The 26,299-nt window shown below is 37.7% G+C and overlaps 1 protein-coding gene across 2 annotated transcripts; it reads right to left on the bottom strand.

Moving 5' to 3' along the window:
• Positions 1-15,689: 15,689 nt before the first annotated feature.
• LOC136230309 (ribonuclease III domain-containing protein RNC1, chloroplastic) lies at positions 15,690-20,781 on the bottom strand. 2 transcript variants are annotated; one of them, XM_066019349.1, is made up of 6 exons: positions 19,789-20,781; positions 17,965-18,169; positions 17,377-17,577; positions 17,000-17,086; positions 16,527-16,859; positions 15,690-16,048 (listed from the first exon to the last, which is right to left on the bottom strand). In XM_066019349.1, the coding sequence occupies exons 1-5, from the start codon at positions 20,562-20,564 to the stop codon at positions 16,542-16,544; spliced, it is 1,587 nt and encodes a 528-aa protein (XP_065875421.1). In that variant the 5' UTR covers positions 20,565-20,781; the 3' UTR covers positions 15,690-16,048; positions 16,527-16,541. The 2 variants fall into 2 exon arrangements, with proteins under 2 accessions (XP_065875421.1, XP_065875420.1); XM_066019348.1 differs by lacking the exon at positions 15,690-16,048 and having other exon boundaries at positions 16,389-16,859; positions 19,789-20,780.
• Between the last annotated feature and the right edge of the window lie 5,518 nt (positions 20,782-26,299).

Below are 26,299 nucleotides of genomic sequence, written 5' to 3'. Positions count from 1 at the left end.
CTCCAAGAACACCTCAACAAAATGGGGTTGTTGAAAGGAAAAATAGAACTATTGTTGAAATAGCTAGGACAATGCTGAGTGAAAATAGGCTTCCAAAGTACTTCTAGTGTGAAGCTGTTCACACAGCATGTTATATACTGAATAGGGCTCTAGTCAGACCTATACTCAAGAAAACCCCATATGAACTTTGGAAAGGTCGAAATCCCAACATTGGATACTTTCGTGCCTTTGGGTGTAAGTGTTTTATACTCAATACAAAAGACAACCTTGCTAAATTCGATGCTAAAGCTGATGAGGCGATCTTTTTAGGGTATTCAACGAACAGTAAAGCATATAGAGTATTTAATAAAAGAACTCAAGTTGTAGAAGAGTCTGTACATGTTGAGTTCGATGAAACTGACCCTACAGGTAAGTCAGCTCAGCCTGAAGAAGAAGAACCAGGCTCAGCTTCCGATGATCAACCAGGAGCCACAATGCCTAACATACAGGAGCTGACTCAAGGTAAGCAAGAAATTGAAATATCATTTGCTGACCAATCCATTCCTGTAGAGATTGTAGAAACACCTCTTCCAAACAACTCAGCACTACCAAAGGAAATAAAGATCCCAAGAGGCCATACAGAACAAGCCATTCTTGATGCCGCTAACAACAAACTGATGACCAGGGATCAACTTAGAAAATACCTCAGCAATGTTGCATTCGTATCAATACATGAGCCAAAGAACTTTGCTGATGCTGAGCAAGATGAGTACTGGATCAATGATATGCAAGAAGAGCTTGATCAATTCACTAGAAATGAGGTATGGGATTTAGTACCTAAACCTAGGAATCAAAAGCCCATAGGAACTAAGTGGGTCTTTAGAAATAAGCTAGATGAACATGGAAATGTGATTAGAAACAAAGCCCGACTTGTAGCCCAAGGCTATAGTCAGCAAGAGGGTATAGACTATGGAGAAACATTTGCTCCTGTTGCTAGATTAGAAGCTATACGTATATTGTGTGCCTATGCCAGTTACATGAATTTTAAACTATACCAAATGGATGTAAAAAGTGCATTTCTTAATGGCTTTATAAACGAGGAAGTTTACGTTAATCAACCTCCTGGATTTGAAGACTCAAAATTTCCAAATCACGTTTATAAACTCAAAAAGGCACTGTACGGCCTAAAGCAAGCTCCAAGAGCTTGGTATGAGAGGTTGACCAACTTCCTGCTGACCAGGAACTATGTCAGGGGAAAAGCTGACACAACCTTGTTCATTAAGAAAAAGGGTAAACATACCCTACTTGCACAAATATATGTTGATGATATAATCTTTGGTGCTACTGACGAATCTTTGTGCAAAGAATTTAGCCAACAGATGCAAACTGAGTTCGAAATGTCCATGATGGGTGAACTCAACTTCTTTCTTGGACTCCAAATCAAGCAAGGTAAAAATGGCATATTTATAAGTCAGTCTAAGTACACCAAGGAAATGTTAAAGAAATTCAGCATGGAAGATTGCAAACCAATATCAACCCCCATGGGTACTGATACTGTCTTGTGCAAGGATGAAAAGAGTAAGTCAGTTGATAGTAAAATCTACCGAGGTATGATAGGTTCATTACTTTATCTCACTGCTAGTAGACCAGATATTCAATACTCAGTATGCTATTGTGCTAGATATCAAGTTGACCCTAGGGAATCTCATCTAACTGCTGTAAAAAGAATTTTTAGATACTTGCAAAGCTCAGTTGATGCAGGTCTATGGTATCCAACCTCGAATAACTTCACACTCATTGGATATACTGATGCTGACTACGGACGAGATAAGCTAGAACAAAAAAGTACTTCAGGAGGATGTCATTTCCTCGGAAGCTGTCTAGTATCTTGGTTTAGCAAGAAGCAATCATCCGTAGCTCTGTCTACAACTGAAGCTGAGTACGTAGCTGCTGGAAGCTGTGTTGCACAAGTCCTATGGATAAAGCAACAGCTTGAGGATTACGGAGTCAAAACGAAGACTATAGAGATCAAATGCGACAACAAAAGTGCCATTGATCTATCTAAAAATCCAGTTCAACACAGCAGGATGAAGCATGTTAGTATAAGGCATCACTTCATCAGAGACCACGTACTAAAAGATGAGATCAAGCTGACCTATGTGCCAACAAATGGTCAGCTTGCAGATATCTTCACAAAGCCCTTGGCACGAGAGCAATTCAACACACTAAGGGAAGAAATTGGTATGTCAAATCCACTCTAACTAAATTTTGCATTGAATAATTATGAGTGGAACTTTGAATGATTGTACGAATAGTAAGTATCGATACTAAGTAGGCATAAGAGTTAAGTAAATATCCCAAGCTGAGTAGATAAACGAATCACTCCATGCTGAGTAAAGACACACGCTGAGTACGTAACCTATGCTGAGTTAATAGGAGATAGAAAAATTGTCTTAACAAACGATAGGCACTCAATATCATTGACGCTTCGAATTTCAGGAAAAACCCATTCGCGTAAAGTAAATCTACACGTGTAAATTCTGACACATTGGGAAGACGCACATTAATGGCAAAAAACCCATGCGCCGAAGATGTCATAATTGACAGAGTCGATTGAACGTCCCTAGGAGAAAAAAGGCAAGATAATGATTTAGGGTCCTCATTAATTTATATAAAGTAGAAGAACCCCCACTCGTCTTTCTTCATTCTTGCAATCCCTGAAACTCAAACTTCTTCCTCTCTAAAAATTTCAAAATCGTCAAAAATGTCTCCCAGCAAAAAGAAAACCCCAGAAGCGCAAAACACACCCACTGAACACGCTGGTCCTTCAATGGAAAAGGAGAGGATAATGCTCAAGGTACACTCGAAGGTTAACAATATGGAGGTATTAAAATGCCGGTGGTTCTCCCCAAGCTTCGTATCGACTGAAACACCATTCTGTGAATGGATTGCGAAAAACAACAGGACATGCCTCTTTTCTCTTCCAGGAAAAGCCTACCCAAGGTTAGTACGAGAGTTCTACTCAAATTTATGGGTTGATGCAGACGACTCAAATTACTTGGAGACCACTGTGAAAGGTCAGAAAACTGTTATAACCCCTGCCTATCTAGCCACACTATTAGAGATACCAAATGAAGGAATCCAATTTCGAACAACAAATGAGAAGATACCTAAAGCCACGTCTGAGAAGCTAAAGGGGTTCTGTAAACCCAAAGATCATAAAGGGGAAATACCTAGTACCTGTATGGGTAAAGATCAAAAGATGGTTCATTTCATGCTGACTAACTTTATCTTTCCCAAACTCAGCTCGGCCTCCTCCGCATCGAACTTCGAACAGTGCTTTATATGGCACATGTTGACTTCCACTCCATTCAATCTCCATGTGTTTCTAGTTGAAGCCCTTCAACGAAGCGGTAGGAGACTACGTTTGGGTTCACTTATTACGAAAATTATACAGGACAAGCATATAGAGACAGTGAATGAGACAAGTTCATTGGGAAATGAAATCACTGCTGTCCTACTGAATGGACTATTGTATAATCAACCCTTGAAGGGGTATGAAGGAACTGGAGATGCTGAGGAGGATGAGGAAGAAGAGCAAGCAGAAATGGAATCTGAAGCTGAGCCTGCACAAGAAGTTGAAGCTCATACTGAGTCACCTAAGTCAGTTCAGCCTGAAAAAGGGAAGAAGAGGAAGGCTGTAGAAGTTAGCTCCAAGGATATCCACTCTGTTCCAAAGAAAATAAGGCTTTCATCAAGGCAGAAAGCCAAAGCTGACAAAGTTGATGAGCACGTTGAGAAAAGAAAGAGGCCAGAAGTGCTTGAGGATGAGAACGAAGAGACTCCTGAAACCCCGCTAAAGAAAAGGAAAAGAGGTCACTCTTTGAAGATAGTGGAAGCCGTACCACTAACCTCTCCTCAAACTGAAGGTCATGAGATTGACCAAGAAAAGGAAGATGTGGAACAAGTTGAGCACCAAAAAGGTAATACTGAAGAGGAAGAATACCCTCATGATGATGCTGAACAGACAAGGAAAGAAGGTAATGTTGAGCAACCTGTAGATGAAGGAACAGTTGCTGCTGAGTCAAGTGAAGGTCTTCAAATTGACCATTCTCCGCCAAAAACTGAGACCCGACGAAGATTAAAGAAGAAAGCGTAAAAGCACCTTGATCTCATAAACGACTTTCCCCTTGACGAGCCAATAACTTCAAACATATCAATCATGGGGCAACTTATAACTGAGTTCCGTAATTATGTATTTTGCCAACATCAAAATGGGGGAGTTTGTTGAAACACCTTTCCACAAGATTTTGATTTGACAAAATCATCCATGATTAAAAGGCAATTAAATTTAGATGCTTTGATTTAATTGTACTAATATGTTTGTTAAATCTTGAGTGCAAAAATATATAAAGAAAAAGACAGGACAAAAGTCAGCACAAACGAAGCTGAGTAGAAAAGAACTCAGCATGACAGAATAGAAGCTGAGTGGATTTAAAGTTCAGAAAACAAAACGAAGCTGACTAAAGCTGAAGACCTCTTCAGGAGCCGTTAAACAAAACGGAGCTGACCTTGAAGGAACTCAGCATGAACCATGAACAAACGAAGCTGAGTATTCATCAGGACAGCATGAAGGATCCGTTTCACTAAAAGACAAAGTCTGCCAATCTTCTGCACCAATAATTGGAACCTCAAAGACATCTAAGAAGACTGATTCCGAGAGTCATGGGACGTTGGATTATTGGAAACAGACAACTGGCACAAACAAACAAAACAGACGCTAGAAGACAACCTGACACCTGAAGAAAAACAGAAGCAGGGAATGGCGTACAGTCTGAAGCTTTCCAGAAAATGTTCCCCAAAAGAGCCGTTTTGGTAGCAACGGTCAAGACATTTTAAACGATCAAGTCCACAGGTTCTTGTCTATAAAAAGGACAATCGAAGAACCAAAAGAAATATAGAAGCACTGAAGCATCAAAAGAAAAATACAAGAGAGAAAGTTTCAAAAGCACTCAAATACAAAAAGAATCTTACACCCACGTTTCTATTCTATGTGTAAATGCTAGATTGAGTTGTAATCATCTAAAGTGTTCTTTAGTTCACAAAGGAACAAGTCTGTGATCAATAGAAATATCGAGAGAGTAAAACTGAGTGCTTGGTTGTAAGCATTTCAGCAGTAGAGAAATCTAGGTGCTGGGTTGTAGCACTTAGTAGGAGTTGAGTAGACGAATAGAGGAAGGTACTCTTGCATATTCAACTGCCTTGTAATTGGTTTGTGCTCTACCGTTAAAGAGCTCAGTATTGGATTCAAAAAGCCCGGAGGACTCTGGGGACTGGACGTAGGCAGAGAGGCCGAACTAGGATAAGTGGTACTGAGTAATCTCTAAACTCTCTCTTATATTGTATGTGTTGTTTGCTAAATTTACTCAGCATATAAATTGCCTAAGCTGACCTTGAGTAAATAAGTGGTGCTGAGTTAGAAGCTGACCTCCAAGAGTGTCAATTCTTAACTCACAAGAAAACAACTTTAGTCAACATCTGACTAAAGCTGTCTTCAAACATTTCTCACCAAGCTGACCAAAAGCAGAGTTATTAAACTTTCAAAATTACTTCCAGTCAGCTTAATTAAAAAGAGAAAAATTTATATTAGTTCCTAACCCCCCCCCCCCCTTGGAACTAATTATCAGGGACCAACACATGGTATATACTCAATAGGGCTTTATTTAGACCTATTCTTATGAAAACCCCATATGAACTTTGGAAAGGACGGAAGCCCAACATTGGCTACTTTCGTGCCTTTGGGTGTAAATGTTTTATACTCAACACAAAAGATAACCTTGCTAAATTTGATGCTAAAGCTGACGAAGCGATCTTTTTAGGGTACTCAACTAACAGTAAAGCATATAGAGTGTATAATAAACGAACTCAAGTTGTAGAAGAGTCTGTCCATATCGAGTTCGATGAAACTGATCCTGCAGGAAAGACAACTCAGTCTGCCGAAGATGAACCAAGCTCAGCTTCCTCTGACGAAAATGGAGCCTCTGAGTCATCAGTGCAAGGGCTGACTAAAAGTAAACACGAACCCGAAATTACCTTTGCTGACCAATCTATTCCTGTAGAAATTGTAGAAACACCTATTCCAAACAACTCAACATTGCCCAAGGAAATCAAAATTCCAAGAGGACATTCGGAGAAGTCCATTCTTGATGCTGCTGACAACAAGCTGATAATAAGAGACCAGCTTAGAAAATACCTCAACAATGTTGCATTCGTCTCAGTTCATGAGCCAAAGAATTTCGCTGAAGCTGAGCATAACGAACATTGGATCAATGCTATGCAAGAGGAGCTTGATCAGTTCAAAAGAAATGAGGTATGAGATTTAGTACCAAAACCTAGGAATCAAAAGACCATAGGAACTAAGTGGGTCTTTAGAAATAAGCTAGATGACCAAGGCAATGTAGTCAGAAACAAAGCCCGACTTGTAGCCCAAGGCTATAGTCAGCAAGAGGGCATTGATTATGGTGAGACCGTTGCACCCGTAGCTAGGTTAGAGGCTATACGAATACTGTGTGCATATGCTAGTTATATGAACTTTAAACTATATCAAATGGATGTTAAAAGTGCTTTTCTTAATGGATTTATAAACGAAGAGGTATATGTTAGTCAGCCTCCTGGGTTTGAAGATCCAAAGTTTCCAAACCACGTTTATAAACTCAAGAAGGCCCTGTACATCCTGAAACAAGCACCTCGTGCTTGGTATGAGAGGTTGACCAATTTCCTGCTAACTAGGAACTATGTCAGAGGCAAGACTGACACAACCTTATTCATTAAGAAAAAGGGTAAAAATACCCTGCTGGCACAAATTTACGTAGATGATATAATATTTGGTGCTACTGACGAGTCTATGTGCAAAGAATTTAGCAAAAAGATGCAAACTAAGTTCGAAATGTCTATGATGGGCGAACTCAACTTCTTCCTTGGACTTCAAATCAAGCAAGGGAAGAACGACGTCTTCATCAGTCAGTCTAAATACGCCAAAGAAATGTTAAAGAAATTTGATATGGAAGAATGTAAGCCCATATCAACCCCAATGGGTACTGATACTATTCTCTGTGCTGACGAGAAAGGTAAGTCGGTAGACAGCAAGTTATATCGAGGTATGATTGGCTCTCTACTCTATCTTACTGCTAGTAGACCTGATATTCAGTACTCAGTATGCTATTGCTCTAGATACCAAGCTGACCCTAGAGAATCACACCTTATAGCTGTGAAAAGAATTTTTTAGATATTTGCAGAGCTCAGTTAATGTAGGTTTGTGGTATCCAAACTCAAATGACTTCACACTCATTGGATACACTGATGCTGACTATGGATGGGGCAAGCTAGAGCGTAAGAGCACTTCTGGAGGATGTCACTTCCTGGGAAGCTGTTTAGTGTCTTGGTTCAACAAGAAGCAGTCATCAGTTGCCCTGTCTACAACTGAAGCTGAGTACATAGCTACTGGAAGCTGTGTGGCCCAAGTCCTATGGATTAAGCAACAACTTGAGGATTACGGAGTTAAAACAGAAACAATTGATGTCAAATGCGATAACAAGAGCGCTATTGACCTATCGAAAAATCCAATCCAACACAGCAGGATGAAGTATGTCAGCATAAGGCATCACTTCATCAGAGATCATATACTCAAAGGTGAGATCAAGCTGACCTACGTACCAACAGATGAACAGCTTGCGGATATCTTCACTAAGCCTCTGGCTTGTGAACAATTCAGCATATTAAGGGAAGCTATCGGTATGTGTAATCCTGTTTAATAAATTCTTGATCAATATTGAGTGATTATACTATATGCTGAGTAGTTATTGCATGCTAAGTAACTTACTTAAACTGAGGTAAACTGAATAACTTAGAATCACCCTATGCTGACTAGACATACATGCTGAGTGATTAATATAGACTGAGTTACTTCTGTGTGAAAAGTAAAAACTTCCTCTACGTAAAACTGAGCACTCAGTATTTCAAACGTTTAGAATTCCAAATACTGAGTAAAATCCATTTAAACATTAAAAGCTAGCACACGCGTCATAAATAGCCACCTAGGATGACGTAATCGCAATAATTAAGAAAACAAATGCGCCGAACATGTCATAAATGCTAGATTATTGTCGTTTGATCATCTCGAGGTAAAACGGCTACTTCAACGTTCCTGATCAACGCGACCCTCTATAAATAGTGGACGAATTCCCACTCATATCTCTTTACACTTTGAAATCTCTGGCAAATTGATTTCTATCTAAATCCTTAATCTTCAAATACTCTCAAAGAATCCCTAAAAATCATGTCGGATTCCCAAAACATCTCCGGAGCTCGGTATGACGGCAATCACTCTGATGAAAACCCTTCATCTCCTGCTCAGCAGGAATACGTCGAGACTCCCACCAAGTCTCAAGGACAAGGTCAATATGACCAAACTCCAAGAAAGAGCCCCCAAGCTGACCACGCAACCTCTTCGAAAAAGAAGAAGAAGGAAAAGAAAGAACCAGAAAGAACCTATTCTCCAGTTTTCAGTAGCGTCAGGGGATGGAAAATTGATCGCTCCCGCTGGTTCTCTAAAGGGTTTGTCGAAGCTGAAAAGCCCTTCTGCGAATGGATCTCTAAGAATGGCTGGACTGGGTTGTTCTCTATCCGTGAAGCCACCTATCCTGAGTTAGTAAGGGAATTCTATGCCAACTTACAAGCTGCTGACGATGACAGTGACTATATGGTCACTGAGGTGAAAGGGAAGAGGATCTTTGTTAACCCTCCTTATCTCGCTAAACTACTAAATCTAAAGAACGAAGGAGCCAAACTCAGAACCACGAACGATTCCACCAAAATTGACTATCCCATGGAGTTCTATAAACCAAAAGATCACAAGGGAGAAATAGCCAGTATGTGTATGGGTCAAAATCAAAAGATGGCTCACTACATTCTGACCAACTTCATCTATCCCAAGATCAATGCTCAATCCTCTGCTTCTAATTTCGAGCAGTGCTTCATATGGCATATGCTGACCTACCAGCCACTCAACATGCCTGTATTCCTTATCGGGGGATTTCAGCGAAGCACAGGGACACTCAGGTTGGTGTCCCTTATTACAAAGATTCTTCAAGATCACCGAGTGAGCTTAGCAGAAGAAATTCAAGTTTGGGGTACGGAGATTACTGCAGGTATTCTATTCGGCTTGGCTTATGACCAACCAATTGTACCAAAGAAAGGAAAAGGAGCGGCGGTTGAAGAAGCACAAGCTGTGCCGACTAAGAAGAGAAAGAAGGTTGCAGTAAAACCTCGTACTGACCGCACTCGGTAAGATAAAAAGCGAAAAGCTGACCAAACCGTGAAAGATGTCAATACTGTCCCTAAGAAACTTCGGATTATATCTAGCGTGCAGAAGGCTGCTGCTGAGCAAGCTAAGTCAGCAAGAAAAAGGCCTGCTGAGCCTGAGGAAGAAGAGAATGAGGAAACTCCTGTGACACCTCTGAGGAAGAAGAGAAGAACATCTGATCTAAGTCCCATTAATGCTGCCCCTCTTGACTTTGTCGTCTCTAACAATTCCCATTTTGTGAGAAGCCAAAAGATTGATCTTGAGAAGACAGAACAGGAAGATGATTTGGGAGATTTTGGAGGACATGTTGATGCTGAGCAAATAGAAAATGTTAATGATGAGCAAGATAAAGGTGCTACTGAATGCACTGAGTTAGTTGATGCTGAGCCAACTGAACTACAAGCTGACCAAACAGAAAGAGTTCAAGCTGAGAGAAGCTTTCATGCTGACCTAGAGCTCAGTTCTTCATCTGAATCTCTAGACTCAATCGCTGCTGACCCCTCACCTCAAACCAACAAGGTCAGTTCTGAAAAGCGTTTCAAATGCAAAGCTCACAAGTCCAACTCTCTAGACCTACTGGCAGATTCTCCACTCAGAGAACCCATTACTGACCTAACTGGGCTTCAGTATGAATTCTTCTCCTCCGTCATCGAGCCAACTCCAGATCAATTCATACAAAAGCAAGCCTCTGTTACTCATACTGAGGAACAAGCCAAGACCCCTGAAAATCCAATCTCTGCCGAGCAAGAGCTCGAAGTTCAAGCTGCTCAAGAGGGTGAGCAAGCAAAGGAAAATCCTGTAAGTTCTGAAGTACCTCCTCCTGCACCAACTCAACTTCAGAATGATACTGTGCAGGTCAACATTTCTCCCGATCCACCTCTTCCCAACTCAATCTCGTAGAATGTTGAACAGTCAGTTCCTGGTGCTGAATTAAACAAAAGTCCAACTGTTGATCATACTGGCCCATCTGGTACTGGAAAGCAACCAGCCACTGAGTGAACTCCTGAGGCAACTTATGCCTACCTAAATGCTACTGAGTCTGGGCGTCGAATCATTGACTCAGCTCAGTCCATTCTCCAGGATTTGAATACATCTCATGCCGATGCCGCTGGGTTCACTAATGTTGAGTCAACCCAACTTTCTTCTGTCACTCAGCTTCTGAATGAGATCAAGGGTCTCAAAGATCTTGTGAGTGTCATGACCACTGTTCAAACTCAACAACCCAAGCAAGACTCCATTGTGAAGTTGGCTGAACTGCAGTTAATGATGGTGAATCACATGGATTCCCTCCAAGGCCAAATAAATGCTTTGTCTGCAGTCAACACGGGATATGCTACCTCTGCTGAGGTTGACCACCACTTCACCAAGCTACACTCTAAGCTGACCGACACCCGTGCCCTAATTTCCTCATCTTCACAGTGTTCGATCGAGCAAATTAGCAAAGCTGTCCGTCTACTCAACTTGAGTAAGGAAGATATGGATACTGACTTGGTGAAGACGAATGAAATCCTGAAATACTCCCACGCCACCTTTAAACATGTGCGCCACACGAATGCTCAACGTCAGTTCTATGATTCGGCTTTGCTCAAAATGTACCATCACGCTTATGCTAGGCCGACTGACATGCTGACCTGGATTGGGAAATCACAAGAATATATTATGAGTATGTTTAGTGGATCCATCCGAGTCCCTGGATCAGTTATCGAAGATGGCGTTCCTGTTTTTGATGGTCTCCGGGAAAGCACGAAACAACTTAAGGCATATTCAGTGAGGTTAACTCGTGCTACTCTCAATGACACTCTCAAGAACAAGCTGATGGAACTCAGCATGAAGCAGGAGAAGCATCTGGTAGTCAGCAGCGAAATGCCAAGGGAAAAGGCAAAGTTAATCCTGCCCACCAAGCTTAAGTCAACAGAAAGAAATAGAATAGTCATTAGAACTTGACTTGTAGTATTTGATTTTGGTGTTTTCAATTTCTGTATGCTGACTAACCATCTATCCATTTTAAGCATCCTTTTTACTTAAACTGACTTATCTACATATGATGCCTACTTAAATGTGCTATATGCTGAACTGTCTTAAATGAACAAACAATCGAAAGGGACCATGCATGAGAAAAATGCTCAACACACATTCACTCTGATACGTGAATACACTTTGCTCTGATACATGAATTCATAAATATAATATCTCTCTTTGATACCTAAAACTGACCGTGTATCAAACTGAGCAAACACATGTTCCAACATATTGACCTCTTCTGAAAGCTGACCTAGGCTCATCTGAATTACATCTTAGAAGGTCTAGAATTGAACTTAGTCAGTACAAGCATGCTTTGATTTTTCTCAATTAAATCTTGGAAGGTTTAGAGTTAAATTAAGTCAAATAGATGCAACCCTTACGGGGGAGTAATTTCAGAAGAACGAAAAACAATTCAATCATGGGGAACTTCAAAACCGAGTTCCATAATTAAAAATTTTGCCAACATCAAAATGGGGGAGTTTGTTGAAATACCTTTCCAACGTGATTTTGATTTGACAAAATTGTTTAAGTTAATCCATGATTAAGACAATTAAATTTAAGTGCTTTGATTTAATTGTACTAATGCGTTTGTTCAATATTGAGTATAAAAACATTTAAAGAACATGAATCAAAATAAGACAGAACGAAGTCAGCATGATAACATAGCACGGGCTGAGTAACGAATGACTCAGTACGAAAGAAGGAAAGTCTTCTTCAGAACCGAAGCTTACAAATGAAGCTGATCACAAAGGTTAAGTAAAGAGCAACTCAGCATAAAAGAAGAGAAGTCTTCCTCAGAACTATATCTTGCAGAACGAAGCTGACCGTGGAAGCTGAGTGAAAGGTAACTCAGTATCGGAATTGGCAACAATCAAAGACAACGGCTATCAAAGTCATGATGAATGATTTTAAGGACATCACCAATGATCCGTTTGCTAAAAGACAAGATCCGACAACTATCTGCACCAATAATAGAAACCTTGGAATTACGCAAAAAGTTAATTTCGAGATGCATGGGTCAACTGTCCAGAAGCTAAAAGACGAAACCTGTACAAAAAGACAAAACTGCGAGAAGAAGACAAGCTTGGCGCCTGCGGAATTCAGACGACAGGATTGGCCTGCAAATCTGAAGCTGACCAGAACATGTCGCAAGGAAAAAGTCGTTTGAATCCAACGGATAATTCCGGATTCAAATCATTTCTGCTTCAGACCTCAACTATAAAAGGACAAGTATACTTCTTGGATCCTTTGCCGAAATACAAGAGATAGCATACATACAAAAGCACATCAAAATAAGAAAAAGATCTTACACCACATTTCCATCTCTGTGTAAAAGCTAGAGTGATTTTTTGTAAATCATCTAAAGTGTTCTTTGTGTGAAAAAGAACAATTTTGTATCAATTGTAAAATTGAGAGAGTTGTGCTGAGTATTCGGTTTTAAGTACTCAGTGGTAGAAATCTAGGTGTTCGGTTATAGCTCTTAGTAGGAGTTGAGTAGACGAATAGAGGACGGTACTCTTGCATATTCAACTGCCTTGTAAACGGTTTGTGCTCCACCTTTAAAGAGCTCAGTATTGGATTTAAAAAGCCCGGAGGGATTCTGGGGACTGGACGTAGGCGGAGAGGCCGAATCAGGATAAGTCGTGCTGAGTAATTTCTAACTCTCTCCCAATATATATTTGTATGTGTTGCTTGTTATATTTACTCAGTATATAAATCGTTTAAGCTAACACTGAGTAAATCAGAGTGCTGAGTTGGAAGCTGACCACAAAAGTGTCATTTCCCAACTCGCAAGTAAAACAGCTCTAGTCAGTATCTGACTAAAACTGTCTTACGCCTCACTTGGCCGTGCTGACCAAAGCTAAGTTGTAAAACTCAAAGAATTATATTAAGTCAACATAATTAAAACGAAAAAGTTATATTAGTTCCTAACCCCCCCCCTGGAACTAATCACACGGGACCAACAAAAGTAAATTAATATGCATAGATTGAAGCAAAATGTCATGTATTATGGAACAAAAAAAATCTCTGGAAAGATATTTATTGTGGACTGGAAGGAGTAATTAATTAGGGGTGAGCCGTGATCAACAGTGAAGCAAATGGAACCACATAAACCAAACACCAAAAAAAGCAATGTAAGAAGTAAGAACAATCAAACTAGGGGTGGGCACGGTTCGGTTAACCGGTCCATTAGGCAAAAAAATTAACCGAACTGTTATCAACGGGGTTTTAACCATCCAAACCGAAATCAGTCCAAATCAATCGGTTAACCATACAACCGGTTAACCATTAATTTCGGTTAGGTTTTTCGGTTAACGGTTTTTAACCAATTCTCACTAGTTAACAAAAAATCAACGGTTAACCATAATTTTTACCCAAATCTAAATTTTTAAACAATATTAAAATATGCATAATTTCAAAAATTCAAACCAAACGAATTCCTATAAAAGTTCAGAATTCAAAGATAAGTACCGAATTAAAAAACAATCCATCCAGTTTATATTTAAAACATAAAGAAATGTAAATAATATTTCGTCAAAGTACTCATTACAACATAAAACAGTATAATCTATGTATTTATATTTATATTTGCCTTGATTTTATCGTCAAATGGACTAATTTTTTTAAAAAAATTTATGTTTATTAAACGGTTCGGTTAACCGTTAACCGCGGTTTTTAAACACTCGAAACCGAAACTGGTACCTATTTATTTTTTTAACCATTAAGAAAACCACCGGTTCGGTTAACCATTTTTTCCAATTCGGATTACCGATTTTCGGTTCGGTTACCGGTTTGACCGGTTTTTTTACCCACCCCTAAATCAAACTAATCAATCTAAGACGACCAAGCAGAAGATTCCGGCTCAGTTTGTTCGATTCTATCATTTATCCCACCCAATTTGATAATAAGCTTTAATCTATGGGTTTTAATATCGAGAAAAAAAGACAAAAATAAACCTTGTGGTTACACCTGTTTTCGACCGGCACCCTTGTGGTTTAAAAATTTACAAAATGGTACCTTGAGGTTCATTCCGTTAGCAAACATATGCCAAATTGAGTAACGTTGTTAAAAAAGAGAGTCAAAAGTTAAAGGGAAAAAGTTAATTTGTTTGGACCGTATGTAGTTTGCATAGTCAAAAGTCAAAAATCAGAACTACTACCCCAAGAACTTTATTTGGACCATATGTAGTTTGTATAGTCATACGCACGTCAAATGATGTTGGATCAATACGAGCAGAAGTGTATACTCTCTCTTGAAGCATTTCCAAGTTGATTCTCGTTGACAGCTGAAGCAACTTAGATTCATCCCCCTCGTATGTCATGACTTTTCCAATGGTTTTCCATCGGCCATTCCACATGACGATACACAATAAATGGTCGGTTGACATGCTGGTACCAATGATAAACAACAAGGAAACCAAAAGATAGTGTGTCAAGCAATCAAAAGTCAATACACTTTGCAGACTTCACATATCTTAAATCTGCGAATTCGCAGACTTCGCATCTAACACATTTCTGCGAATTCGCATCATATGCTACCGGACTTCGCAGATTGCAATTTCACGAAGAAAAATCACAATATGCAAAGGTTACGGGTTCCCGAAAACTAATTTGAAATAGAGATTTTACAAATTTCTAACTTCAAAAACACAACATCAACTAGTTAAAAAGGATTTATATATGTGAAACTAACATAATACTTACATGAAAAAGTCTGGGCTTGGATTGAGCTATTCAAGTGAAGGATCCCAATGAAATGAAGAGTGAGAGAGCTGAAGAGAATGGAGAGAGCAAAAAGGATAGAATAATATTCTGGCTAATTTGTTATATATATGAAGGGTATTATAGGTAATTCATACTGAAGTAGTCTAGATATGTAAGTTGGTTCCAAATAGGTTTAAATATGTAAATGAGCCTCCCATTTGATCCAATTTTATAATTTTCCCTTTAGAATATGACTCTAATCAAGTGATTTAACCTAATCCTAATAGGGTTAGGAATTGGAAGCAATAATATAAGCCCCCCTGATATGTGAATTTCGGACAACACAAAAGAAAGAGAAGAAATTCTTCCCGACTCCACTCGACCAATTATTATCTTCATTTTCTCTCTCTTTGATCTTGTGTTGATTCCTTTAGATGCAATCTTCTTTGATTGCTATTCAACGGTTGATTACTAATAGTTTTGTTTTTGTTTTGTGCTTGTGAAACTCGGATAAAAAGTTGTGGGCATTTCATTTGCAACGGTAGATAGATCGTCATAAAAGTGCTTATGTTTAATCCCTCTTTATATTAAATAAAGATTAACGGATCCTTGGTAAAGAGAAATAGGTAAAAAAAAAAATTATATTTCCGTTATGTCTTTGTTCGCCTATTTTCCTTCATGGATAACTTAAGGAGACTCTGTGTTATACAACAAGGTCTTCTATTGCTTTTGCAATATTTGCTCCTATAATTCCTTTGCAACACTGCAAGATTTTCTACTAGCTCATTTCAGATTGAATTCAACAGCCAAGAAAGAACCATATCATCACATTTCTCCCATTTGCCAAGATTACCAAATCCTTCCAAAGGCTGCATTATCTTCAACCGTATCAACATGCTCCTTGAAAACAAGGTTGTTGAACTGCTTTCACCATTGTAATTAAGAATACCACAACTAGAACCGACCCGACCGAAGCAACCATCTAGAAATCACAGGCACAGAGAAATAAGAAGAAAGCACTTTAATTATATTGATCAAAAGTGTAAAAGGTTACAGAATATCTCCTTATTGACTCTACTGTGTATATAGCTTGAACGAAGAACAACGGTTCATATCCAATCACTCTAACAGCTGCTAACTAACTTTAACTAAATGCTGAGCTAAATTTGACTGTTAACGCACTCTCTACATATGACGAAACGAATCAAGTTTGAGATGAGATCACTGCATTTTAGTTCAACATGCGGATTCAGATACCAAAAAACTAGTAATTACTCATGCCTATCAATAGAGACATACAGATTTTAAATAAAAGGTATGCATCATAGGAATGGCAATACATTGTTGAATTTTGAAGTAACAAGAATAAACTATCAGCATTAATGAAAAGTTTTATCTTACATTAGCCTTGTTAGGGATTTAAAATACAAAGAATATTATTCCACATGGTAACCACTTGCCTGAAATTTTTATTTTTATACAGCCTTCGGTTGGGTTTCCTCAAAATCAAAAACTTCAAACATGAGGCGTCTCACATCTGGCTTCCCGTACACAGTGTATGAGAGGCCATGAATGGCTTGTTGAACAGCCGTTGTCACAGGGTTTCTGAGCCTCCGGTTTGCCTCATATTTATCTTGAACCTGCTCAGAGTAGACAACAAAGTGTTGCAGATGCTTCTCTCTCAAGGACTTGCCGCAAAACTTGTTCATCAGAAGACGCCGATGCCTCTCTTGTAGCCACGTCCCGGGGGCATCTAAATGCTTCATCAGCAATCTCTCTGCCATTACAAGATCCTAGAATAAACAAGTGCCGTCAATTTTGTAAATTGATTTAGCACAGGATATTTTAATTTTATTTTTTTTCTCTTTCCAACTTTTCATACTTATGAAGTGGAATGTAGGATCGATGATTTGCAAATTGAGAGAACTGTTACCTGGATTTTCTGGCCAACATATTCTAATCGTTCATAGCAAAAGCGAGGATGATCAAATTTGTGTTTTGATGGATGCAGAAAACAAAGCTGTAAAAGAGCAATAAAAGGAAATATATCAGGAAAATATAGAAAAGTGAATTTAACAAATAAAAGCGCAATAATACCACAAGGCGTCCCAACCAAAAGGTTGCTTCCTTCAGACAATTAATAGTTCGAGATTAATTGTTTAAAGACAGCATATTGAGAATATCAAGTCATTAACAATTGCAAAATACATCAAGTGAATGCCACACACAAAACTGAAAGTGTGAACATAACAAATGTACTTCTCTATAGACGATGTATATCACATTCAAAGGATAGAAAGAACGGAGTACCTGTAATCCGAGTCCAAGTTCAATGTTCCTGGCTTCAGTAATGTCTCGAATTCTGTCTGATACTGCAAGAGGATATCCTAGTGTTCGCATTACTTGCGGTCTGCTGTCATAGTCCCATACATTCCCACGAAACCGATGCATACCTGGCGGAACACAAGCCCTAAAAAGCCTTGGGTGTGCAAAGAGAGCATCTTCAGGAGGCTGCAAAAAAAATTTCATCAATCAAAGGATTTCCCAGACATAGTAACAAGAATAGAATTAAACCTCTTTTTTTATCGAATAAAATAAAGAAAAAAAAGGCCCTTACAATTGATTACAGTCACCCGTGATCATTTTAACATTATAAAATATATTGCTTCCTTGCTGATTCTAGAACTAATCAAATCCAAGTCCTGAATCAACATCGATGTCAGCTCAACTATGAAGCATGGGCGACTGCATTATGCTTACAATAACAGATGACGACAATATGACATTTGCACTAGTCAATCAAAACTTGGGATGTTAATTCTTGTTTTCTATGTTTCTCATTTCTAATAGAAAGACAATGACAATATTGTTTAATGCATCGCAAAAAAGAGAGCCTGCCTTGTATGCAGCAACATCTTGCCAACTAAGCTTTTTCCCATCAAATTCAACAGAAACGTAATCTACATCTTCAAGTTGCCTCCTTAAATTTGGTTGGCAATCCTCGGCTTCTGGGTCCATCCCAAATACTTCAAAAAGAACTCTATACACTTCTGGCATGCCAAAACATAGATATATTGCACCAAATAAGGCCCAGAATACAGACCTGTCAACAACCACAAAAGAATTTAGCGACTATTCTCTTTTTTTATTATTATTATTTAAAAAAAATGACATGTTAACCTCGGGTAACAAAATGGTAATTCATTGTAATTTAATGGACGAAGATCAGGTATATGATAATAACCAAGGATGGTAATGCTGCAGAACAGCTACTGGATTAAGCCTCATCAACGTATTATCAACTATAAGAATACTGCAAAGTTCCATCAAATCAGAGATGGCAATTCTACCTTATAGCACTAAAATTGCCTGAACTATAGAAGGGTATAGTTCCACTTCATAATTTCGACTTATCTCCACACAAGCTTACACAAGAAAGCATACGACCAGACTAGCCCTCTAGTAAAGCATAGCAACAGACTGTTCATAATCAGAATAAAAGGGTCCACTTCAGGGTACGCGCGCACAGACACACATCTAAATATGGAATTCGAGTACAAATAATAGCCCAATTTTATTGGGATATTTTATCTGCACTTGTTCCATGCCCTGAAACACTAACAGAGAAGAAACAGGAATTGCAAAAACCAGCCTTCCCAGCAAGTCCAGATCAATGTGCCAGATATCTGACTTACTACGTACTCAAATCAATGCAACTAAACCCTCATGCTCAAACAAGTCAGTCTTAGTGTTGCTGCAAAAACAAATTCCCACCTTGGTGGTGAGCAATAAGCAAATATTTCTAGACTAATATAATGGTCCTTATTGAAAAGATAGTTGTGCTTAATTAACATAAAGCTTATTTTGTCCCAGCAGTTCCTTTTTAAAAATGCCCGTACAACTCCACTGTCGGCAACAATCATAATTTTAGCTGCATAATGATCTCTTCCCCCACAGAATGTCATACTATGCGGAGCCATTGGAGTGAAAATTTAACTTCCACACAGCATTCGACTAACAAAAGCTTCATACAGAGTCTTTAGCAATAGCAAATACGGATGAGAAGGGTTTACAAACTTTTAACCTTAATTTCAATTGAGTTTCAACTTCGCTCACATTCTCCATGTCGCCATATCTCAAGCAAAGTTGCAGATGAAAGCAGCCTAAATGAAGTATGTAGCATCACAATCCTCCAATCAATAGTAGCTATATATTATTTAATTTACTTCCTATCCATTGTCAAGCGTCTACTATTTTCACCACCATAAGCAGTTTATACAAATAAACCAAGTCCTCCATCTACCCACTGGGAACTTTCACAAAATAAACCCTCTGTAAATCAAGTACGCCAAAGAATAGGAAATTATTTTTCCTAATGTGAGTTCAGAGAAGGTCTTTCTTTGTGAATAAGGAAATCAAAATATTACAATATCTCAATGAGACATATCTCAGCAGACAAGAAAAACAAACTTTATTAAAGAGTTCACAAAATCCTAGAATGGAAGAGTTTCCACAAAACTGAATCAGCAGAGAAACATGACAAAAAATAATTGAGTATAAAAAGAAAACTTAAGTACATTAGCTCGCTATAGCATAGAACCTCTAATATAACAAGCAGCCAAGCACAATAAAACCTATCAACAACTCACAAATTCCAATTTCTGTTTGTGCAAAGAATCACATATTGGTCAAATTTAAAAGACGAGCTAGAAGAAAACTCACTTGACTGGCGCTTCTCTATCTTTCCTAACCAACCTATCCATATCATCAAAGGGGAAAACCAAGTTGTGCAAGCTCGCAGCTCTGAGCCACTTAGCCAAATTCCTCTTTCCAATCAAACCAAAAACTCTCTCCCTCAGAGGTGCAGGAGATTCCCTAGGATACCTCTGCAGAAAATACTCACAGAAAGACAATTCCAACACATATTGCCCCAAAAAGCACAGCCTTGAGTGCCCAGACCTCACATGCCTTGCCTTGGTCCTCTCGCAGCTAGGGTGCTGAAACGCTAAATACAACAAAGTATCGAACTGCTTAGCAGGATTGTCATCCCCCAAATTTTCAGATGGTTCCAAAGGATAACCCAATGCTTGTTTAGCCTCGAGCAAGTACTCGTCCATCCAGGTTTTATCGGCATTGTTGAGGCGCGAAGAGGGTAAGCAAGAACTCAATAAAGGGAACTGCTTAAGGGATAATTGAGGGCTATTTAAGAATCGTTCGACGAGTTTCTTGTCATCAAGAGGGGGTCTGAGTATGAATCTCTTAGGGGGCACTTTCTTCTTAGGAGAAGTGACCTTCTTTCGCTCTGCAAGCTCTTTGAGGAGTCTTTGTGGGCTGTTCTGAGGAAGTTCTTGCGGGTCTACAGCTACAGCAAATACGCCACACTTTTGAGAGATTTTGGGGGTTTTGAGATTGAATTGAAGGGGGATTGGAGAGAAGGAAGATGAAAAGGAGATATCAGAAACTTTAGGAAAGTGAGTGAAAGAAGAAGACAATTCCATGAGAAAAAGGAAAGTCTAAAAGATTTTATCTTTTTGTTAGGCAAGGCAGTTTTACATTTAAAGAGAGGATGATTGAGAGAAATTTGTGCCTTTTTGGCTTCTGAGTTTTGGCATTGACGGAGTAGGGTTTAGGGTGTTGGATTGATAGCTGGGGGTTTTGCAAAGAAAGAGTAGGATAAGGTGAATTGAAATGAAGACGACAGTGCCAGACCCTGCGAGTGTTTGATCAGATATTTGGAGTACCTCTGAAAGTGCCCCGACGGCATGTCGTTTATACTCATGACTTGTTATTTACCTTTTTTTTTTTTAGAGGTGTCAAAATGGAAAAAAAAGTGAAAATGTAACTGTAAGAAGGGGAAACATGAAACGAGTTACACGAATTGATTTATTTAACCCAATTAACTAAAATATAATATAATATAATTAAAATTCAATTTGCCCAATTTAAATTCAATTAAGTTCAATAGTTATATCTTAAGCAATTTGTATAAGTTTAGAATTTTCACCTGTACCAAGATTGAAAGTTGACGTTTCTATCGTATTGACTTTAAATATAGACATGTTATATGAATGAATATGCATGGAATGATTAAGATCAACGTCAAATTGATAACAGGTTCAAAGTCATCATCATTCTCAAATAAAAGCAACAATGCATTCACTATCCATGTCTTCCTTGGCTCCTAATGGCCCAGGTTCATTCTTTGCCTTTGTCGGTTCCTTGGCGACTATCACTTGCTCATACTGCTCGATTTTCTGTGATCATGATCTCTTCCACGAAGCAACTCTAGTTCTCTTTGCCCCATTCAGCCACATCATTGAAGATTTCAAATTCGGGAAGGGTCTTCATGTCTTTTGTGATCCATGGCTCTGGTGCCCCTGCAAAGATCTTTTTATGTCCTTCGCACATAAAATGTTTCTTCAGGCCGATTCTTCCATTGTCCTTCGCACATTATGTGTAAGTAGTATTTATTAACATTTATATATTGAGATGCTGACATAGTGTCACACCCGACCCAAATCAGCATCGGGTATGAACGGAAAATAGGATACCGAATGCCTAACAGCCTGAAAGCCGAACCGATTTTCTAATAGATAAAAATAATTTGGACTACCTAAAATTTTATTAATTATTTGGCTTGGACTTGATAATTCTATCAAGCTTCCTACGTATCTCGAACATCTTTTAATCTTTAAATCGGGAATCAAAGCCACGTAGTTCTACCTGTTTTTAGGTAGTTCTCTTAATTAGGTAGTTCTCTTAACTTATGAACTCATTTTAACTTATTGACACATTGATTGATTCGCTAATAACTTAATTGTATATTTCACTTTATTATTATATAATTTAATATATATAAATCACTTTATCAAAACGAATCAAATCGAATAACGTTTTATCAAAACGAATCAAATCGAATAACATTTTATCAAAACGAATCAAATCGAACAACGTTTTATCAAAACGAATCAAATCGAATAAACCGCTTTAACAAACCAACTTATAATCAAATAAATCGCTTACAAACCAACTCGTAATCAAATAAATCGCTTTAACAAATCAACTCGTAATCAAACAAACGTAAAACATTATAATTCAAATCATCAAACATTATCAAAACGTAATACAAAATTTGTGTGTGTGTGTCCATCCTCGAATTCCACCCGTGTAGCTTATCATAACATCAATCATATTAATAATCGAGATATCTCATTCATATCTCACATTGCCTAACGTTAGGACTACCAGCCGTGCACTCTGGCCATACCGCCCTTAGGTATGGTCTTACAATTCTTACAACTCCTACCTCGGACAATCCTAGATGGACAAAACCATTTTATCTATCTTTCACAAATATCGCAACATAAAAATCATATTTGGACTTCAATCCAAATCACATAAATAATAACAATAACAACTACAACGGTTTTCTCAATCCGATTTTCAGATAAATACCACGAGTATCAATTTGATCATTTTACAATTAAAATCAAAAGTAAATAATTTAAATCATATATTTTCATAAAAATCACAAGTTGACGATTTCATCAATTTCGAGAATTAAAACACTTAAATATTATAGAAATAGACTTAAATAATTATACCAACACTTTATCCGGCTATTTTCATACATTTTTATCGAATTATTTTTATTTGTCATTATCACCGGAATAGTTCATGTAATATTAAACCGGTAGTTAATTTAGACCGAATATATTGTTAGACTCATTATATTGTCTTAAATCTGTTTGAACTAACTTTATATTCAAATTATTGTACTAATTTTATATTTAACTTTATACCGATTCTAATTGGCAAATATCTGTATTAGTCATTTTTATTTTAATTCGACAAATTAAACTCACTTAATTATTATATAAAACTAAATTTTAAACCACACACTTTTATAAAACTATTTATGTTTGTCACCATATGAGACTATTTATGTTTGTCGCCAAAATTGTAACGTGTAACACTAAACGGTATCGTTAATTCCGACTTAAGGTTCAGTTAGACTTGTGATACTCATAGGAGTCTATCATTACTAATTTTTATCTTCAAATTCGTTGTAATTGTCCAAATCTATAAATATTCGAATTTGACTATTTAAACTGACATCGTGAGTTCCGATCGATTGTACGTTTAAACTTATGACGTTGCTAAAAGCTCATATCGAATTAACTTTCACCTTAAAGGACAACTGTCTAAATTTTATTTTATTTTTATTAGTAACTCATAGGCTTGATAAATTACTAATTTTAACCCTATTAAAATTCAACGAAACTACCGAAACTAAACTTACACAAAATCGCACCTAAAACATTTTAAAATAATTTGAGTATAGGATACAGTTACCGAATGTCGCCATCAATCACCGAGAATTCGTCACTGAAATATCATCGGTCATCAAAAATTCGTCGGTGAAATATCGTCGGTATATGATATCGAACCGAACACTTTCAAACATAATGGAACGAGTAAGTTTATTTCCATTTTTATTTGTAATCCCTCCCCCCCTTGATAATTTTTTTCTTTCATAATTATATACCTACATGTCATAATGATAAATTTACTTATTTGACACATGGCTTTTCTTTAATTCATAAGATTGACACATGTATTTGTTTATGCTTAGATTAATAACATTTATACTTTGTATAGTTTTTTTGACAAGTGGATTTTGAATTAGTTAAAATATTGACATGTATACAACATGTTTTATTATTATTATTATTATAAGTTGGGTACTAACCATCCATTTCTTTTTATTAAATATGTAAAAGATTAAATATCAATAACTTAATCATAATGTTTTTTAATAATGTAATATAGGTAATTTTATTTTTTTTAACCGAAAATCAAACTATGAGGACAATTAATTGAAAATAAATATCAGTTAAGATCCTTTGAATTTATAATTTTTATAAAACTTACCCAAAGCTTTTTATTTATACATAAAAATATTAAATTGAACTCAATAATATACTTAAAACTTATAATTAATTAATACTATCTATTTCAAAAATAGAGATTAGAAACTTTAGACACGGACGTGACACATAGTCTGATACATATATATATATATATATATATATATATATATATATATATATATATATATATATATATATATATATATATATATATTATAATTTTCTAATGAGTTCAGTGTATTCTGTTGTGTTATGCCTATTTATACACTGATTGTCTCATTATTTTATTGATATATTGCTTATTGCCATATTGTGTAGAGTTACTATTTGCTGCTTATTGCCATATTGGATATAATGTTGAGTTATTATTTATTGCCATGTTGGATATAGTATCTATTGTGTTGAGTTATTATTTATTGCCATGTTGGATATAATGTTGAGTTGTTATTTATTGTCAGGTTGGATATTGTGTTGAGTTATTATTTATTGTCATGTTGGATATAATGTTGAGTTATTATTTATTGCTTATGTTGGATATAATGTTGAGTTATTATTAATTTGTTTGTTGCTTATTGGTTATAGAGTTGAGGGCAGTGGTTTTTGTATATTGGTTGTTTGCATAGTGGTTGTTGCTTATTTGTTATAGAGTTGAGGGTGTTGCTGTTTGCAATTTGATTGTCCCTTATTGCCTGATGGGTATTTGTGTTGCTTATTGCTTATTCATTTGGGGTATTACTATTTCCATATGGGTTGTTTGCACAGTGGTTGTTGCTTATTAGTTATAGAGTTGAGGGCAGTGCTTTTTGCATATTGGTTGTTTGCATAGTGGTTGTTGCTTATTTGTTATAGAGTTGAGGGTGTTGCTGTTTGCAATTTGATTGTCTCTTATTGCCTGATGGGTATTTGTGTTGCTTATTGCTTATTGCCTCATGGCTTATATTATATTTTTGTATTTTGTAGATCCTGAAGATGGATATTTTGACATTTTGTTGAAGTATGATGGCAGATGGACTAAACATGGATATGTTGGTGGTGATACTTACATATGGGAGTACTACCACTGGGACACGCTGTCTTTAGTGGGTATTATTGCTAAGGTAGTGAGTTTGGGATGCACAGGCGTTTATCAGTATTATTGGATGTCGTACGACCAACTATGGCCTGATGGGTTAAAGCATATAGCTAGTGACGATGACTGTTACGAGATGGCGCTGTCTGGTGTGGAGTGTGGGGAGATTCACATTTATTTCAAGCAAGTGACTGAAGACGACATGTATGAGATCTCTGAAGAAGACGAAGATGAATTTATTCCAAGCGCAGTGATATTAGAAGAGATCGAGGAGGATGTTGAAGTACCTATTCCTACGAATACACTTACTGGCAGGAATCTTTTTATGCTGGAGTACAACAAGGAATGGAACAAAGAAGCATCAACTGCAGTTGGAGTAAACACTATCCCCAATGTTGAAGAAAATTCTCCAAGTGAACATGATGCACCATGTGCTGAAGTACATGCTGGAGATGGACATGATGCCCCTAATCAAGAAGTACATGCTCAAAGTCCCCATGATGCATCTAATCAAGAAGTGTCTGCTGAAGGAGGTTTTGATGCCATGTTTGAGGAACCTACATATGTTGGCGTAGATGATGCCCCCAATGATGAGGAAGATGATAATGAAGATTATGCAGGAGATGATGAAGCTGGGGCTGGGGTTCATGATAATGCTAGAGATGGACATGATGCAGATGGTATCTGGGATCATGATAATGTAACTGGTATCTGGGATCATGATAATGCAGGTGGTGCTAGGGAAGGTGATGATTCAGGTGGTGCTAGGGAAGGTGATGATGCAGGTGCTCATAGGGAAGCTGATAATGCTGCATGTGCTTATGGGGAAGCTGATAATGCAGCTATTGCTGGGCAAGGAAGTAATGCAAATGGTGCTGTGCAAGGAGGTGATGCAAGTGGTGCTGTGGAAGGACATAATGCAAGTGGTGCTGTGGAAGGAAATAATGCAAGTGGTGCTGTGGAAGGAAATCCCCAAGAAGAAGAAGAAGAATTTGTTGATGACGATTATGTACTGGAGCAGGACGATGATGATCTGGTGCAAGGGGTTGAGAATGCTAGAAGAGGCAGAAGGAGGACTGTCCCATCTGTTCCAACCAGTGGAAGGGATCCTACGCAGAACTTCAATATTCAAGAAAATTCCTTGGAGTATGCGGACTCCGATGAATTGTATTCTGAGTCAAATTCTGAGAATGAGGGCAGAAGGAGGTTTCCAGAATTCAATGTACCCAGG

This window comes from Euphorbia lathyris, chromosome 5, assembly GCF_963576675.1.
Source record: "Euphorbia lathyris chromosome 5, ddEupLath1.1, whole genome shotgun sequence".
Classification (NCBI taxonomy): domain Eukaryota; kingdom Viridiplantae; phylum Streptophyta; class Magnoliopsida; order Malpighiales; family Euphorbiaceae; genus Euphorbia; species Euphorbia lathyris.
Note: the sequence above shows the minus strand (reverse complement) of the source record. Positions and strands in the feature narration are given on the sequence as shown.